At 42.1% G+C, this 16,779-nt stretch overlaps 2 protein-coding genes and 1 non-coding gene across 3 annotated transcripts in view; 2 read left to right on the top strand and 1 right to left on the bottom strand.

Annotated features, from left to right (window-relative positions):
- Positions 1 to 603: 603 nt before the first annotated feature.
- On the top strand, positions 604 to 5,018 carry ranbp1 (RAN binding protein 1). The gene is made up of 6 exons (XM_031848901.1): positions 604 to 724; positions 2,246 to 2,379; positions 2,516 to 2,673; positions 2,888 to 3,016; positions 3,237 to 3,305; positions 3,802 to 5,018. Exons 1-6 carry the CDS (start codon positions 710 to 712, stop codon positions 3,945 to 3,947), a joined length of 651 nt encoding a protein of 216 aa, XP_031704761.1. The 5' UTR covers positions 604 to 709; the 3' UTR covers positions 3,948 to 5,018.
- LOC116384809 (small nucleolar RNA SNORA77) lies at positions 3,480 to 3,608 on the top strand. The gene has a single exon (XR_004212832.1). It is a non-coding gene; the product is annotated as a small nucleolar RNA SNORA77 (small nucleolar RNA).
- The window catches only part of zdhhc8b (zDHHC palmitoyltransferase 8b), a 56,707-nt gene continuing 44,440 nt past the window's right edge, over positions 4,513 to 16,779 (bottom strand). Inside the window, exons 3-11 of the mRNA XM_031848900.1 lie at positions 16,023 to 16,180; positions 14,968 to 15,140; positions 14,645 to 14,747; positions 14,130 to 14,221; positions 12,369 to 12,501; positions 11,061 to 11,169; positions 10,015 to 10,121; positions 8,755 to 9,821; positions 4,513 to 8,183 (exon numbers count right to left, since the gene is read on the bottom strand). Coding sequence (XP_031704760.1) covers positions 8,051 to 8,183; positions 8,755 to 9,821; positions 10,015 to 10,121; positions 11,061 to 11,169; positions 12,369 to 12,501; positions 14,130 to 14,221; positions 14,645 to 14,747; positions 14,968 to 15,140; positions 16,023 to 16,180 — 2,075 coding nt within the window. The 3' untranslated portion in view covers positions 4,513 to 8,050. The remainder of the gene's footprint in view (positions 8,184 to 8,754; positions 9,822 to 10,014; positions 10,122 to 11,060; positions 11,170 to 12,368; positions 12,502 to 14,129; positions 14,222 to 14,644; positions 14,748 to 14,967; positions 15,141 to 16,022; positions 16,181 to 16,779) is intronic.

Here is a 16,779-nt window from a genome sequence, read left to right as displayed (position 1 = left end):
TACAGTGTGAAATTACTAATTTAAAAAAAAAATGCGTTTAAAGGATTTGTTTACCATTAATTGTTTCAACTTCTTTTTACCTTTTTTATCTATCTCCAAGTGAAAATGTTTTTTTAATAAAACTGTAGACCTACCAAATGCTCCACAACAGCTCATTATAAACTAAAATAACAGAGGTTACAAAATGTAGTTCAGGCCCTTAATTATCAAAACGATACTGTGCTCAAATGTTGCATGTTAGTGAATAAATGTGCAGACGGTGGGAGAAAGAGGGTCAGTAAGGGCTCATAGCTTATTTAATTAACATATTACAAAAATTAGAAGACATTACTTTGTTGCACAACAATGTTTAACTGATATCCTCGCCTTGCTTAATGTATTATGATGATCCAGTCTTTTCTCTCTATGCATAGAATATCCTAAGATTCACCATCTAAAGTTTTACATTTCAATTTATTAAAGCATATAATTTTTGCAGTATATATTTTTAATAAAAACAGCATTTTCTCAAGTGTGATTTCTGATACAGGCAAAGAGACTACAGCGGCGGTGCGCGCGCTTTCACAATGTGGACGCGCGGGCATACGTAGGACATTCGGCGCGCGAAAGCCGTAGCAGGAAGTGAGAGCAGCTGAGGGGGGAAACGGCGGCCAGTCTGGGATTTGAATCTATCTAACTACTTCCATAATCTACAAACATCTAAATTAATATGGCAGACCCGAAGGTGAGGTCGCGCATTTTAGGTCATCCATTGCACTATGTTCGCCTTTGAATCGAAATTTTATGGCAAACCTGGTATTTTATATGTCGAAATGCGTCAAAGTTTTGTAAAGGAAGCTGCGAGCGAGAAATGCCGATAATGATGTATTTCGTGATGCTGTATGGGCTAATTTGACTGTTTTCGAGGCCATATGATGCAATGAAAGTTTAAATCGCAACTAGAAAAGCCCTCTGCTAGATTTTATACTCGTACGCATTTCTTCTGAGTTAATGTTGATGCGCTCAAAAGCCCCCTGAAGTGTGCAGCCAGTCAGCATGTTAACATTAGCATCATATACTGGTCATTAGCTAGCTGCTTAGGGAGGCGATGTGCACACAACTGCTAACAATAACTGTTGCAGTCGTCAGCAATTTGAACGGGGTATTTAACAATCTAACATGTAACCAGCTGGCCAAAGACGATGGTGATCCCTGCGTTGCTCGTCTTTGTCTGCCAAGCACGACAAGTTGCTAACATTTGTTAGCTAACGTTAGCTTTAATAGCAGGGCGCTGGAGCCAGTGACTGCGTATTATCGGGCAGTTGGCAGTAACTATGTTACTGTGAGTGGAGTGTCAGTTAGCCTTCAAACCGTGTCACCTGAATATATTGTCAAATTAACTGTGGTGATGGTCAACGAAACCCACCGTGGTGTGAAATGTGAACCGATCACCGTTAGCTCTCGACTAGCCTGCTAGCGAAAGGCCTCGTTAACTATCGTTAGCAATGAGTTGTCAAAGACAAAGTTGAACAACTATTTACTAACAGTAATGAGTTAAAAATGCAACTGCGAAAAAAACCAAATGTTTTTATATAACCACCATTAAAGCCACTGCCTTCTATCAAATACATTATACTGTTATATCTTTCTATTGTAATGTCACTGGCTTTTGTATAGCTTAAATACCTCCCGCAGCGGATGTAGCTAACGTGCTAACAGCTAGCTAGTGAAGCATAATGGTATAGAAGTAGGGTTTCCACCCCGAGGAAGGAAAGTCCCCCGCGTTTGCTCAGTTTCTTATAAATCCCACTAAACAGTTATTCACAGTGGGTCTTTTCACACTTCTCCACGGGTCATGAACTTGCGCCCTTTGTGTGGATAAGTTAGCCATCTTTAACCTCAGTCGGGTTTTCTTTTGTATGAAGAGCATGTGTTTTTGCCATATTTGTTGTGTATGTTTAGTCTTATGCACATCAACGTGAGAACAGGCAACCCCAAATTGAATTAAAGATGCTGTGCTCAGCAATAGTGATTTACTAAAGGCTCTGCCACTTCCCATACAAAAGCTTTACTTAACCAATGAGCTCTTAAATCCCTCCATTGAAGCATCCATGGCCTGTTGGTCATTTTGTTCCAGTGAATGTTTAAAGAATCACACTGACCTAATCCATATGCCTAGTTTCTTTAACTTACTCTGAATGTCTGACACAAATATGTGGAAGTTTTTTTTGCTTTAAGTTCACGCATTCGTTGCTTTTCCTTCTAGGACCAGGAAGAGCATGACACCACTGCAGAAAATGTAGAAGACTCTAATCATGATCCCCAATTTGAGCCGATCGTGTCCCTTCCTGAGCAGGACGTGAAAACATTAGAGGAGGATGAGCAGGAACTCTTTAAAATGTAAGTTGTTTTAATACACTCGTGACTCCTTTTGTTCCCTCGCATGTTATTTGTATCAAGTGCTGTAATCTGTTATACATTTTGCTGAGCAGCCAGCACATTATATTTATGAAAGCCATATCATATTTTTCCCCAGGCGGGCTAAACTATATCGTTTTGCCTCTGAGAACGACCCACCGGAGTGGAAGGAGAGAGGAACCGGTGACGTCAAGCTGCTGAAACACAAAGAGAAGGGCACAATCCGCCTGCTGATGAGGAGAGACCGAACCTTGAAGATTTGTGCCAATCATCACAGTGAGTTTAGTTGCTATTTTACAGTAGTTTTGGAACAACTGAAATGGTACCAAACTAATCAAAATGTTGAGCTTATACAGTTAGCCGTTAAGCAAAAGCAGTCCAACAATTTCCAGCTGATAGTTGTGCAACCACTTAATATGATGACCTCATATATTCTAAATGCTTTCATCTCTGCCTTCAAAGTGTTTATTTTCCCTCTTGTGAATTACAGTTGTACCTACCATGGAGCTGAAGCCCAATGCTGGCAGTGACAGGGCATGGGTGTGGAACACACTAGCAGATTATGCCGACGAAAGTCCCAAACCTGAACTCCTGGCAATACGCTTTTTAAATGCAGAAAGTAAGTATTTATACATTTTAGTCCAGTGTTACACTTGAAAGTAGTGACAAACGCCTGCAAGAAGCCCATTTTCTGCGTCTAAACTCTGGGCAACAAAGTCCCAGAAGCTATTTTCGAACAGGTCCACCGTTTGGCCAGTGGGGCTGCTTATTAATGCTACATTTGCAATCATACAGCAGCGCCTTGATGTGAATGTTCACCAACTCTGTTCTGTTTACAGATGCTCAAAAGTTCAAGGGGAAGTTTGACGAGTGCAAGGAGGAGGTCAGAAAAACTCTGGAGGGAACAGGTACATGAAACTAACGCCATATTCTTTTTTTTTTTTTTTTTCTTTTTTTTTTTTTAACAAATGTGGTGTTTGTTACACTGCTCTAGTCAGGTTTGAGTGACGTGTATTGAGTACTGTTTTAAATATAATTCCAACAAGGGGAAACGTGTCTTACATGACAAGTTTCATAAGAATGCAGACTCACTCTGTTCTTTGCTGTTCACTCCAGCCTGGAACTTTTGTTGACTGCTACATGACCATGCAGAATGTAACACGTTACTACCTTTCTGAAAGGCTGGTGTCCTTATGTTCTGCTACATTACAATCCAAAATTATCAGGTTGACACAACAGGTATGACTCTTCACTGGCCTCGTAATCCAACTGTCAAGGATTTTACACAAAGTAACACACGGGGAGTGTGATCTGTAAAGACAAATGTACACGCTAAGCAAATTAATTGTGTTCAAACTTTTCACAGCTTTTTCTTTGACTGTGCGTTTCACTGTTTTGCTACAGGCAACACTGATAGCGCAAACAAAGTGGCAGAGAAGCTGGAGGAACTCTCCGTAAAAGACAAGGCGTCGGATGAAAAGAAAGAGGTCAAAAAGGAGACTGAGAAGAAAGAAGATGAGGAAAAGGAGGTGAAGGCTGAGAAGAATTGAGAAACAAGAACTTGCTTTGCTGATTTTCAATTTATCAGTTTTCCTCTTTTTCTACAATAGACTCTAAATGAACTGAATTTGGACACTTGCATATTATTAGTTTTTTATTTTTATTATTTGTTTTGCCTCAAGATCACAAGTCCTTGATGCCACTGAGGGGAAAATACAAGATAGCGAATTTATGAAAAACAAAAAAAAACACGAAGCCGACCCCTTTCCCTCTTTGCACCACACCATGGACTGCACCGCTTTCCATCCTTGTCGTCAACGGTTCAATGTTACATTTAACAAACTGTGAACAGAGGCTTGTGATAGTGATAATTCCCACATTGGGGTATTTTTTTTGTTTTGTTATTCTGAAGCAGAGTTTGTTTGTAGGGGGAGAGGATAATGTAGCCTGCTTGTTAGCAGCACAGAGTCAGGGGACCAGGCATTATGGAGGTGCATTATACGTATAACATCCCATGATGCACCTCAGTGGGCCTTCTTACCCTGTCCACTGTCCACGCTTCCACTGCTAGAAACAAGTACGGTGAAGACTTCAGTGGTTGCCTTGTAGAAGTAGTTCTTTCTTGGTTTCTCCTTTCATTAGTTCTGTTGGGAACTGAATAGAAGAGGAATCCACTCCAGACAGTTGAGTGGCATCAGATGTGTACTGCAGATCGCAGTGTCCACTGACGGCTAACTGATAGGAGATCAGATGCACTTAGAGAAGCATTTCCTTTTTTTTTTTCTTTTTTTTTTTTTTGAATTATCTGAAAACCATGAAGTCCAAAGTCAACGGTTCATCAGAGTTTGGTGCAGCTATGCTCTGACTTAAATCTCTCCTTCTTTAGATCATAACATTCCCAGACTTAAAGCATGTAGAGTATATGTAACAGCGTGTGCCCTATCTGATCTGTGTGCTCACCACCCTCTCCTTTTCCTTTCCACTAATTGAGTTCTTAACCTTGCCTCTAAAGTGCCAGTGCATCTGTAAATACATGTATATGGATGAAATGTTGCTTTTCATTTGCACTCAAATGATTGGAAATGTTTCCTCCACCTTCGAATAAAAGCTGTCAAAGACCATGTTTGCATTCATGTAAAAATCTCTTGTAGCGAATGGTAAAATATGCAGGTATAGATAAAACACGATTATGTTGAGAGTTGTAGGAGTCAAGATAGCGTGGCTGGTTATATGCAAACGACTGCTTTGCATTTTGACTTTTAAAAAGTTAAACTATTAACATCTATGGCATATTAAAGACAGACCTTAATATCAATGTTGTGTCTTGAATTTACAAGAATCAGTCAAAGAGTTGGAAACTTTATTTACTCTGCTTAGATCATTGGGAAATATTTCCTCTTCACAAAAATAGGAACTCGTACATTTATAGTATATTTTAATACATACTGAATTTTCTATACGTTTCAAAAAATAAAATCGGCTCACGGCTGATAAAACAGATTCATTACAGACTGTCAGGAATGGGTCCCTGACCTGCAGTGATGTCCATCCCCAAAAAAAAGATCATTGGACTAATGGCAGTCATCTTAAGGAGGAATGACATCGATAGTGTTTGTATATGTGGTCGCGATAGGGAGGGGGGGGTGTTTTCAGGCAACTTAGCAGCTAACACCATTTCAAGATGTTCCAGTTAGCTGTTACGCTGACAATTACCCATCAGATTTGCCAAAAAAAGTATCCCTGTTATACCACCGCCTTACAACAGAAACAATGTTTAACCATTCAGAAATACATGACTTGAATAGAGTATCCTGTTACTTCACATTACTGTGTTCATGGTAAGGCAGCTGAGTGAGACCATGCCAGCCAGACGGTTGTTACTAAAGCGAGTGTGTCGATAACATCCGACTCTACCACAGCTACTGGCCTTCACACTCAGGAGAAAGGAATCTATGAATGCACCAGAAATGGGAAGAAAAAAGATCCTGTAAAAAGTGATGTCATTTCATAATTGAACAAGATCATTCATTGCCTTGCACGTTAGCCTTTCTTTCAGAACTCTCTTACCCAGTCTTAAGTGTCCCACAAGTGTCACTCCTGCCATTTTCTGCTCCATACAAAACACGAATGTTAATTCATTGTCCCTTATTGTACGATAGTGTTTCACCGAGCCACGTGTCATTGTGTGTGTGAAAGGTAGCTTTTCCTCTTAAAAGGCAACAACGGTTTATCCTTCATGCAAATGTAGCTGGACAAAATCTACCAATTTACATCCATGTATTTTCATATTCAGTTGGTGCAAAATATAAATAAAAACCGTCCACTTGGATATTATCAGTTCATTTTTATGGTCGAAAAGTAATACATGTTCTGTAACTTTTTTTCAATTAACAGCAAAAACAATAAAAAAAAAGAAAAGTCTTGCATCCCTTGAGCGTCGGGTAATACTGAAGCTGTACCAGACAGCTGCTGCAAATTGATTGATTTGATATTTTCAGTCTTCGTGATGTCACTGTGACATAGTAGCAATGTCACCCATCTACCGTCTCTGAGAAATGAAGGGGTGCGTCGTAGCCTTTTTTGGCACTGAAATCTCAAAGGAGCATCTATTGAAAGCCCAATCCTTGACTTGTGTACAGCATTGTGCACACATTGGCAAGTCGTTGACTGTTCACAAGTCAACAACCGACTTAAATATTTCACTTGCTCAAATCACATATCTTGTAATTACATTTCATCATACCATTTCTTTACACTGCAAGGGAAAACAAGCTATATTTACTTTATGGATTTCTACCCATTATAATGACCTCATTTATTAACTGAATTTATAATTTAGCAACAAAAAAACTCCACTCAAAATAAGACATCCATTCCAGGCTTAATTAACTATAAAAAAAATGTATCAAACATAGCTTTTGAAAGGCTGGCTATATAAAAAGGAAAAAAAACATTTAAAAAAAAAAATACAAAATAATAAATGGGTGACCAGTTATCTTCATTTTACTACATGGGACAATGGCTTGTATCTCTACACCTTTCTATTCCTATGAGTAGAACACAAACAACTTACACACTAAACAAGTTATCTTCTTTTTTTTGACACAACACAAACAGAAAGTTTTGGTTGTGCAAGGCTGGACTCCTCCTGAACTCTTGGGATGAGGTATTCAAATCTTTCAGGACGCCAATATATCTTCCCAGCACTTGCGTCATGTTGAAATCCTCGAACTGAACGTCACTAAAACAAACAGGCCTATGATGATGATGCACTGCACCTTTGTGAAGTGTATAAAGGGGGCTAAGCTATATTCAAGCCCTACTAATCTGAGACAAAGAAGGGGCCATTCAAAGCCTGTGAATTAATATCAACTAGCATCTCTGCTGGTTGCATTCATTCCTGAGAAATTTGTTTTTGATAAAGAAGGAATTCCATTTTTGTTTTTTATCTTACTTTTAATCAACACGCCTTTCTCAATGAATTTGGAACGCGACCACCAGACCTGATACGATGACTTCCCTCTCTCGATGTCCCCTTCCCCTGCTTCTCAACTCTTTTATCTCGTGTTGCCTGCAAATGCAGTTGGTGCTGATCTAACGGATCGGTCCTCCATCACTTCTCAAAGCTACGCTGGAGATGCCATGAACAGTACAAGTTAATGTGAAGCACCGTGACTTCTTGAGGTCAAATGACTTGGAAAGGACTTTAGTCTTTTCACAAAAGTCCATAGTGAGGATTGTCAGTGTTTAATTCATCTGTGGTGTTTTTGTTCAGCCTTCAGTGCTTTCTAGAGAAAAGTTTGTGTGACATTTGGAACAACTAAACGCTTCATGACCACAGCTGAGAGACAAAAGTAATACCATTAACGTTCCTCTCTTACGACCAAGATGATGAGCCACAAAATGTTAACGACAAGACACTCCTCACACATACAGCCGGCAGCGGTATCAACTGACAAACAACCCCTCTGGTACGAACATACACAGGCATTTGGCTAGACGGACCCACACAAGGGCAGACAGGTCCTCTGATTGGACAATAAGTCCAAAACAGGGAGCGCTATGTGCCCCTGACTCTTGACTAAAATAACAGGAGAGCATCTCTTTGCAGGAGGGTGGTTGTTGTCATTGGAGGTCCATGCAGTGTCCCTGCTCACACTGATATCTCATACGTGGTGCCTCCTACACCCGTCACCTTTTTGACGTTACTGTGGCGGCTGGGGCTGATGGTGGAACCCTTGGCACTGGGGTGGCAGTCCATCTGCCCGTTAACTTTCATGGCCTCTCTGAGTGAAAAGAGAAGAACAACGGTAAGTATTCACCCCAAAGAGGCGAAGGCATAAAACACAAACCAAAGAATAAAGGTTGGTGGCAACATGCAGAGCTGTTGTCTGGACAGTTTCAAACCACCAAACCAAAATAGCAACATGGATGATTGGTTCAAAGTGTACTTGTTAGTGAGGCAGAAGGCGTTGGAAATGTTAGACGAGTAGGAGAAAAGCATGCAAAAGAAAAAGAAATGAGAGGAATTACACAACTTTATTAATTTGTAAAATAATACAAAAATGGATATTTTACTAGAAAGGCAAACATTAATTAGAACAGAAAATAGGAATTCACACCAGACTGTTACTTAACATGAATAAATGGACATTACAGTTGAACAAATACATACACTTTTTATAAATGCTATACGTTGCCTAAGTAAGCGCGAGTATACTAGTGCCCGTGTACTGCCGGCTGTGTCCAGCAGAAGGAGCAGGATTTCCAGTGGGAATACATTCAATGCCCACCAGTCCCCCCTTTTTGCTCAGTACAATGCATGCAGTCCCACAGGTGTAACGTTAGGGTTCATACCTTGGGCCCCCCAGGCGAGCTGAGTCTGTCCTCTCATGGGCACTGATGTAGGAGAGTTTCTGGTGGGAGTAGGAGGGGGATCGGGGCATAGCAGGGGAGTGGGGCTGGTGGGCCGGGGAACGATAAAGGCCCTCAGGGCAAGCGGCCCTGCTCTGGCTGCTGTTGCTGCTAATGTGATCTGTGTGCAGGGAGGTGGTCGAAGTCCTAGGGGCACGACCCAGCATGGAGCCGGCATGGCGCAAAACGGGGGTTCGTTGCCCATAGCTCACCAGGCCGACCCCCATCAGGTTGTCCCTGGAGCCTCCATAAGCTGGGGGTGTTGGGCCTCTAGAGCCAGGGCCACGAGGCCCATCTGAGTAGCAAGCATTGGGGGGTAGGCCATAGCCCCCATCAAACACAACAGAGTCCTGGGCATAGATATGGGTCTGGGAGCGCCCATGCAGTATCTGCCGTTTTTCCCTCTCCTCCATCTCCTTTCGTTCCTGGATGGAGGCCATGATGGTCTGGGAGAGGTTGTCATAGCGCACCGGGGATGGGTCCCTTTCCCTTAGGTGAGGGGATTGCCTGCCCACCCCCCTGGGTGGCATCACTGGACTGTAGGCGGGGGTGACCTGGTGCCTCTGCATGTCAGGTTCCCGGATGTGGCACATTTTGGTGGGCAGGTAGGGCGAGTGGAACCCCACGGTGGGCATACCACGATGGGCCATGCACTCACTGGCAGTGGCTGGGGAGATGCTGGGGTTAAGCAGGCTGTCATAAGACAAGCTGCCGTTACGGTTGGAGAGCGTGTTGGGCGAAAAGACGCTCTTGTACGGCGTGGAGGTGACTGTCTGCGGCTGCAGGGCAGAGAGCTGGCCCTTCTCTGGCCGACGGTGGCCCTGCTTCAGGCTGAGAGAGTGGGAGTTGATGGGGTCACCGTCCAGCTGGAGGGGAGATGACTGGAAGGTGCGGTGGAGAGGAGTATTGGTGTACTCAGGCAGGTCCAGGTTTGGCTCAGATCGGTAGTCATGACCACGGACACCCTCTTCCAAGATGGCTGATGTCTTCCGGTCATCTTGCATGACAATCTGAGTAGCAAACAGCAGAAAAACACGTCAAATCAAATATGATTGAAGTCATTGTACTTAACTGCTACTGAGGCTTTTGCCACAGGATATAAACCCCAGGCTATATGGTAGAGCTAATTATCATAGTAACATAATAACTATACTATATTAAGAATATACATCTTACATAAGTGCCAAACAAATCATGCCTTACCTTCTCTCCAGCAGTGTGGTAGTGGACTTTAGGCATGGTGCCAAAGGACGGCCTGAATTTGTACATGACTGGAGTGGAAGGGTGGGTCTTTCCAGAAAGAGAACTATCTACAACACACACAGAGGAAGAAGACCAGAGTTAACACTGTGCAGGTAATAGAAATTCCTCTATTATACAGCACTGATTGAAAGTCAGTTCTGGGAGAAAAGACAAGACCTGAGCTGAATTCTATCATCACAGTAGAGAAGGCTGTAGGTAATGATTTTTTGAACCACACACCATCACCAAAAATGAAAATTAATTGGAGTGGCATGGTAGTCTGTCAAAGTCTGTACCGGTTCCTCTAGTTTGCCTTTAAAAAGGGAGGCGAGCCATTTAGACAGGCTGCAGTACTTTGAAGTACCACCAGGCAGTGATAGTGCTCCATTGAAGAGCAGAAAGCGTTCCCTCCCTGATTTAATGCGCCAGGGCACTGGAGATCCTCTGGAGGGAACCTGCTGTTGTAGGTTCACACTATATTTTATTGACTATGGAATGCAACAGTACAGAGAAGACGTTACCGCTGGTTAAGGCTCTTAGCTGTTAAACCACCACCACAACGGAATATGTCACAGTTCCTAACTCACACAGATGACTTCTAAAAAAAGTCAGTCATTGTTTTGTTTCTGATTCTCAAGCATATTCCTCTCCCATCCCTCCATGTGGCTTCACTGCTACACGCCACCAGGATAGAATCATGGTGCAATAATTCACTCTGAACTCTCTACTCTGGTGCTGATTCAGTGAGCAGGACTCGCCTCCTTATTACAAATCACACCTATTCTCCGGCCCGGCATTAAAAAGGCAATTGATCTGCCACTGAGACGGACATTTATCACGCTACACTAGTGGTCACACAAGTCACACACTGGGATGCTGGTGATGCACAGAGGCAGTTTGGGGAATTGCTGCTTGGCAACAAAGATAAATGGGATTGATGATGACTGACAGGAGAGGGGGAGAGTTGTTGCTGGACAGAGGGACACTTTGTTCCTGCGTTTTCTTACCTTCGCTGGACGTCAGCTGACTCTTCAGCTGGTTGTACCTGTCGACTTTGGGTGGCAGCAGCGGCGGCTGGGTTTCTTTCTCGTCAAGGCCGTCCAGGCTACTTTTGGACTGCAGGGAGGAGAGCAGGGTGTGATAACATCCAGGACGGGTGGGGGAACAGCAGATGAAATAGAGAAGAGCATATGTTAGAGGTAGGGATGCACCAACCGACTCTCACAGACGGCTGTAGGGTAGCAAAGCTGCACCTAGCAGCTGCTCTGCTCGAGCTAAATCATTTTTTGTTGTGGCTAATGGAGTGAAAATGGTGAAAAAACGTCAGTGTTAGATTAACATTTTACATTAACAACATAAAAGAACATTTATTTGTTAAAAAAAAAAAAAAAAAAAAAGAGTAGCCAACTTTTTTTTTAGCATTACACAAAGTTTAAAATCAATATTGATGCAGAACAAAAACAAGAGATTATCCACAATGCAACTGTGCCAACAGCTGATCCAGTAATTCGGGTGTGTTATGCTAGTAGCAGCTAATGTGGCCTCAAGCAGGGATGAGGAGCGGGCTACAGGCGTCTGGTTAACTCACTTCTTTCTAACGCCACACCCTCAGATTGGTCTTTAGCCCCAACTGATGCTGACTCTAGTGACATCATTTGAGGCAATTTATCAGGCTTCATGCAGCTCTCTCTGGAGCCACAGCTGTTTTTACACATGTAGTAGTAGCTACTCCCAGAGACCTGTCAACACACTTTGATGTGTTGAATTGTTGGAGCTCCTAAAGTTAACTTCAGTAAAAGTTTGCGGAAAAGTTGTCAATGACCAAACCTGAACATCAGAAATGAATTAAATCTGTAGGGTTACTCTAAAAGAGAATAGGGACGCTTTTCTTCACTGGAGCCCCTCTTTGTCCTTTAAGATGACATGAGTGCATTTTAAATAGGTACAAACAAAATATGCTTAAAGGACAAACATTTTCCCACTCTGCAAGGTGATTTTCATAGTAGATGGCATGAATTGAAACCACTGTCTCTGGTCTTTTTGTAGATATGTTTGCTTTTAAAATCACCCTCACAGACACAGTACATCCCTTTGGGGTGAAAAATAGTCAAATTAATTTTTCAGAAATCTGTTGACTCCCTTCGCTTTGATGTGAAGTTTTAGAAATGAGGAAATCCCCTAATATATGTGACTCTAGTGAGCTACTGTATCCTTGTATATGCTGCCCTCAGTATGAAAAAGTAGGTCAGTTGGATGATGGAGCAACAGGGAAATAACAAGAAAAAAAAGCTCCGTAGCAGTTGAGAAGAACTCACCTTGGAGCTGGTGATGGTGCTGTGGATGCCGTTGTCGCTGAGCTTGATGGTGATTTGCCTCTCTGACAGGTCAGGTCTGATGAATGGGGGCTGAATTCTGACATGGGGCTTTTTCCTGGGGTCCATCATGTACCTGCATAGAAAAAGAGCAACAGGCTCTCTCTCAGAACAAACAGATTCTTTATAGTCACAGTACTTTCCCGAATTTATAATTGTCAGTATATTCCTGGCAGTCAGAGTTGCCATTCCATCTGCAATCTTTAGTGATACTGAGCCTCACTGAATGCAACCAAGATGACAAGTATGCAACTCTGTAACACAGCCAAAACAGCACACAGTGTACTATTAAAGTTATTCACATCAAAGTGTGCACCCAGGGGGGCACTAGTTTTGTCTTCAGTAGAGAAATATTTGCTGCAAACTGAATTCATTTTTCAGGAATTGCTTCTTATTCTAGTCTCATCGCTCCCTAAATCTTTGGAATTGAATCTTTATTGCTACATGAGAAATACTCTGTGGTTCATGTATCTCATGATCACACACAATAACTTGTAAACATGTTATACAGATATTTAACCAGATGTATGCATTGAATATGCAAGTACACCTTTGAAAAAATATGGAAATATAACAAAAAAGGCTAATATTCCTCATTTTATTTCAGTACCCCTCTTCTACACTGCACCTTATACTCTACTATCAACCCATATTCAGTGCGGAGTACAATAATGAAATTAGTCAAGCACTTTGTTTAATCCCTATTGGCTAGTGAGACAGTTTAAAAAAACATTTCAAACACAACTTCCTGACAGAAAAACAGCATTTAAATGAATCATATAGGGTTGTTTGTTAATAATTAAAGGGGCTGTCAGTGTAATTGCTTTAATATTTAATGGCGTGGAGGCTTGGGTGTGGTATATTATCCAAGCAGTCTTTATACATTTTTAGTAATCGACCCCTACATTAAAAAAAACATGCCACTAAATGAATGTGACTGGTTTAAAAATACTTTATTGTTTTTATTGTTGGTGTTTTTTTCTGTATCAGTCAGGTCCAACATGTTTTGAGTCAATGGTTTAGTAAATCAGAATTCATCCATCAGGGTCTCTGCAACAACTTAACAGCAGACGCTTGTAACACAGCATTTCACCCCCACCTGATGTCTCTCTGCAGTCACACTGTTGATTCTGATGGCATCGAACTTCATAGATTGTAAAACTGGTGGTTAGGCTTTTTAGCGATTGTGTGTGTGTGTATGTGTGTGTGTGTGTGTGTGTGTGTGTGTATGTGTAAAAAACAGGTTGACTAGTTCTGCGCTCTGTTTCCCATTAACTGTTTTACAGAGTGATTCAATTCTCACAGCCATCTGCCTTCCCCCTGGGTTGCTGGCAGCTTTCAGGCAGAACTGTACACACCTCCGCAACCACCTTCAGAGCATGTGCATGCACTCACACACACACACACACACACACACACACACAATGGTGCCGCCTGTGTTATTCTTGCAGGTACATGGTTCTGCATTGGTGCTATGGCATGGATGTCCCAGGCTTTAATGGGCCACAATCCTTCTGTTTGCATAACCATACACAAACATATTGTCTCAAGTGCAGGAATACAGCACATTTCATTAAACATGAGTTAAATGTGTGCTGACAGAAAGAAAACCCTGAAAAGCATCTACTGTGTACAAACACACACACACACACACACACACACACACACACACACACACACATACAGCATAATAAAGCATCTTACCTTGGTGCCAGGGGACTACACAAGACGTACTCCACGTTGCCACAGCAACCCTTGGTGAAGGGATTTACTCCTCCACGAAACTTGCCCGTCACCTGAGGAAAACAACGCATTGTTAAGAGTCGGTAGCGAAGGAAGGCCACAGTGCACACACATGGACGTACACACATAAACACACAGAGGTCCAGTGCTTGAATACAAAAGAGGGGATTAATTATGTGATGGTTGGGAATTAATTCTGTCCACACTTAGCGGACTGTATTATTCACCTGGCCAGAGGTTTGCTTGTCGAGATTCTCCAGCTATTTCAAAAGGTTCCCTAATGCTAGCACGGTTGCCAAAAGTCACACAGCTCCAGGTGTGAATGTTTGAGTCAGTGTGAAGCAGAGCGGCACAGCTCTGTTGACTTTCGCTGGATAAATAACAGGCTAAATCGGTTGTGTACGTGTGTGTGTGTGTGTGTGTGTGTGTGTGTGTGTGTACGTCCAGAACAAGCCAAAGGCAGCTCCTACACTCACCTGTTCGTTGGTCGTTCGACCTCGAGCAACGAGCACCATATGGAAACCTGTGAGTCCCATGACTGGAATAAAGAAAAGCCCGGCTATACACATCACCACCAGACTGGACACAAAGGTCAAGCTCAACAACAACAATAAGGGATTACAAGAACACAAACACATGTACTGTAAGAATAACTTCATTGACTCCTTTAGACAGAGGAACCGACTACCAACCTTTTCCCACTCGGGAAACATTATTCTAAAAATAACTAAATCAACAACCAACCAAATCGTCCATTAAAAAAAGAAGCAGGCTTTGCAGTCAAGCAGTGAAAGGATACGTGACAGTGGTGTGCAGTGCTGCCAGTCTCTCGCGGTGGTGGAGAACGAAGATGAGGCCGAAGGAGAAAACCCCCACCATATGGATGCTCAACGACAGCAGGAAGAGGAAGAAGTAGCGGTAGTTCCTCCGTCCAATGCAGTTGTTCACCCAGGGACAGTGGTGGTCGAAGTCCTGAGGAGGAAGAGAGGGAGCAAGTTACACTTCTGAAATCTATGTAATTTATTCATAAGGAAATCAATGATATGACCTCCAGCTAGTCTGGGTTGGCGCTTTAAATTCAGGTTAAAATCAGGTTTATGAATTTTGACCTATTATCACTGGGAGGGACGAGTTTAAATCTCTTGACTATTATTAAGGCAAAACAAGTGAAGGAACAAAATGATGTTGGTTGCAATAATAAAATATTCAATCCATAATCAACCTTAAACTCCAATAAATATCCAATACCACTTTTGTTCTTTCTACTTTCATCAGTTGATGTGTAAATGATAATCTACACCCTCATTAAATTATTTATTAGGCTTACACAAACACTCACAAATACAACTCTCAGCTTTTTTGAAAGGAAACAGGGTGCAGGAATACAGCCTGTGTAATTATGCATCCTGTGTGTAGGTGTGTGTTTATGTCCTGAGGTGTGTTTGTGTGTAGGTGTATTTGTAAGACCAAAATGAGGATTTGAAAGCTATTACTGATACCAGTATTTTACGCTTGAAACTGCCAAACGCTGAAATTCATGCCAGTAATTATGTTTTTTAATGAGGACAACTAAATAAAACACAGATATTTACAAATTATTTATATATTTCGAATATAAATTCTCAGCAGGAGAGAAAAAAAGTCTAAACATATGTACTATGTACGAGCAAACTGCATCTTATATCACATCAAACAAGCCCAATGTCAATAGAACAGCATCAGATTGTTGATTAAAAGCTGATACATCAGTCTAACCTTGATGCATATTTAGATTTCAGTGCCTGCATGTATACTTAACACACTGTTTGTATTCACACACCCACACAACACACACACACACACACACATACACACCTCCACACAGTTGTCGCAGACGCTGCAGTGCGAGCAGCGAGGCGGCCTGTAGAAGTGACAGGTGGCGCACCACTTCATCCGGACCTGGATGCCCTTGATCTCCACATTCTTGTAGAGCGGTGCTCGGAAATCATCGTCCTTGTCCTCGTCCTCGTCGGCTGTGGGGAAACATACAGATACACACACACACACACACACACATTAACAGAGCACAGATGCATATGGTGGCATGTGAGAAAAACTGTCACAAACACAGTTTTGATTTAAGATTACATTTGACAGGAACAACAGGAGAGCACCTTAAATGAAGCTCTCCCCCGCTGTAATCTGTCTGCACGGACAGCAAACAGAGAACATTTTTTACATTTTTTTATTAAGGGAATTAAACCTCTAACCCTGACAGAGACCCTTAATCTGTCTGACCTGACATGTAACTGAACCCATAACCTGTAAACTACAGTATGAGAGTACAACTGACATTTCCACTGCACTCAGTGCGACATTGCAGTCAATCAAACTGTTTGTACATTATGCTGCTTTCCTACGACTGAGAGCTTTTTGCTGTGGAGCCGCAGTGGAAAATAAAATGTCTTTCAGCTGATTAAAGGGCACTTTCAAACGATCTACACGGAGCTCCAACCAGAGAAAATAATTTCACAGTACAATAATAACTGCAGGGAGATCCAGGTAGCTGAAAACACACACACACGCACACACACACACACACACACACACACACACACACACACACACACAC

This window comes from Anarrhichthys ocellatus, unplaced genomic scaffold, assembly GCF_004355925.1.
Source record: "Anarrhichthys ocellatus isolate YVR2014 unplaced genomic scaffold, GSC_Weel_1.0 scaffold9, whole genome shotgun sequence".
Lineage (NCBI taxonomy): Eukaryota > Metazoa > Chordata > Actinopteri > Perciformes > Anarhichadidae > Anarrhichthys > Anarrhichthys ocellatus.
This window is presented reverse-complemented; position numbering and strand designations above follow the sequence as displayed.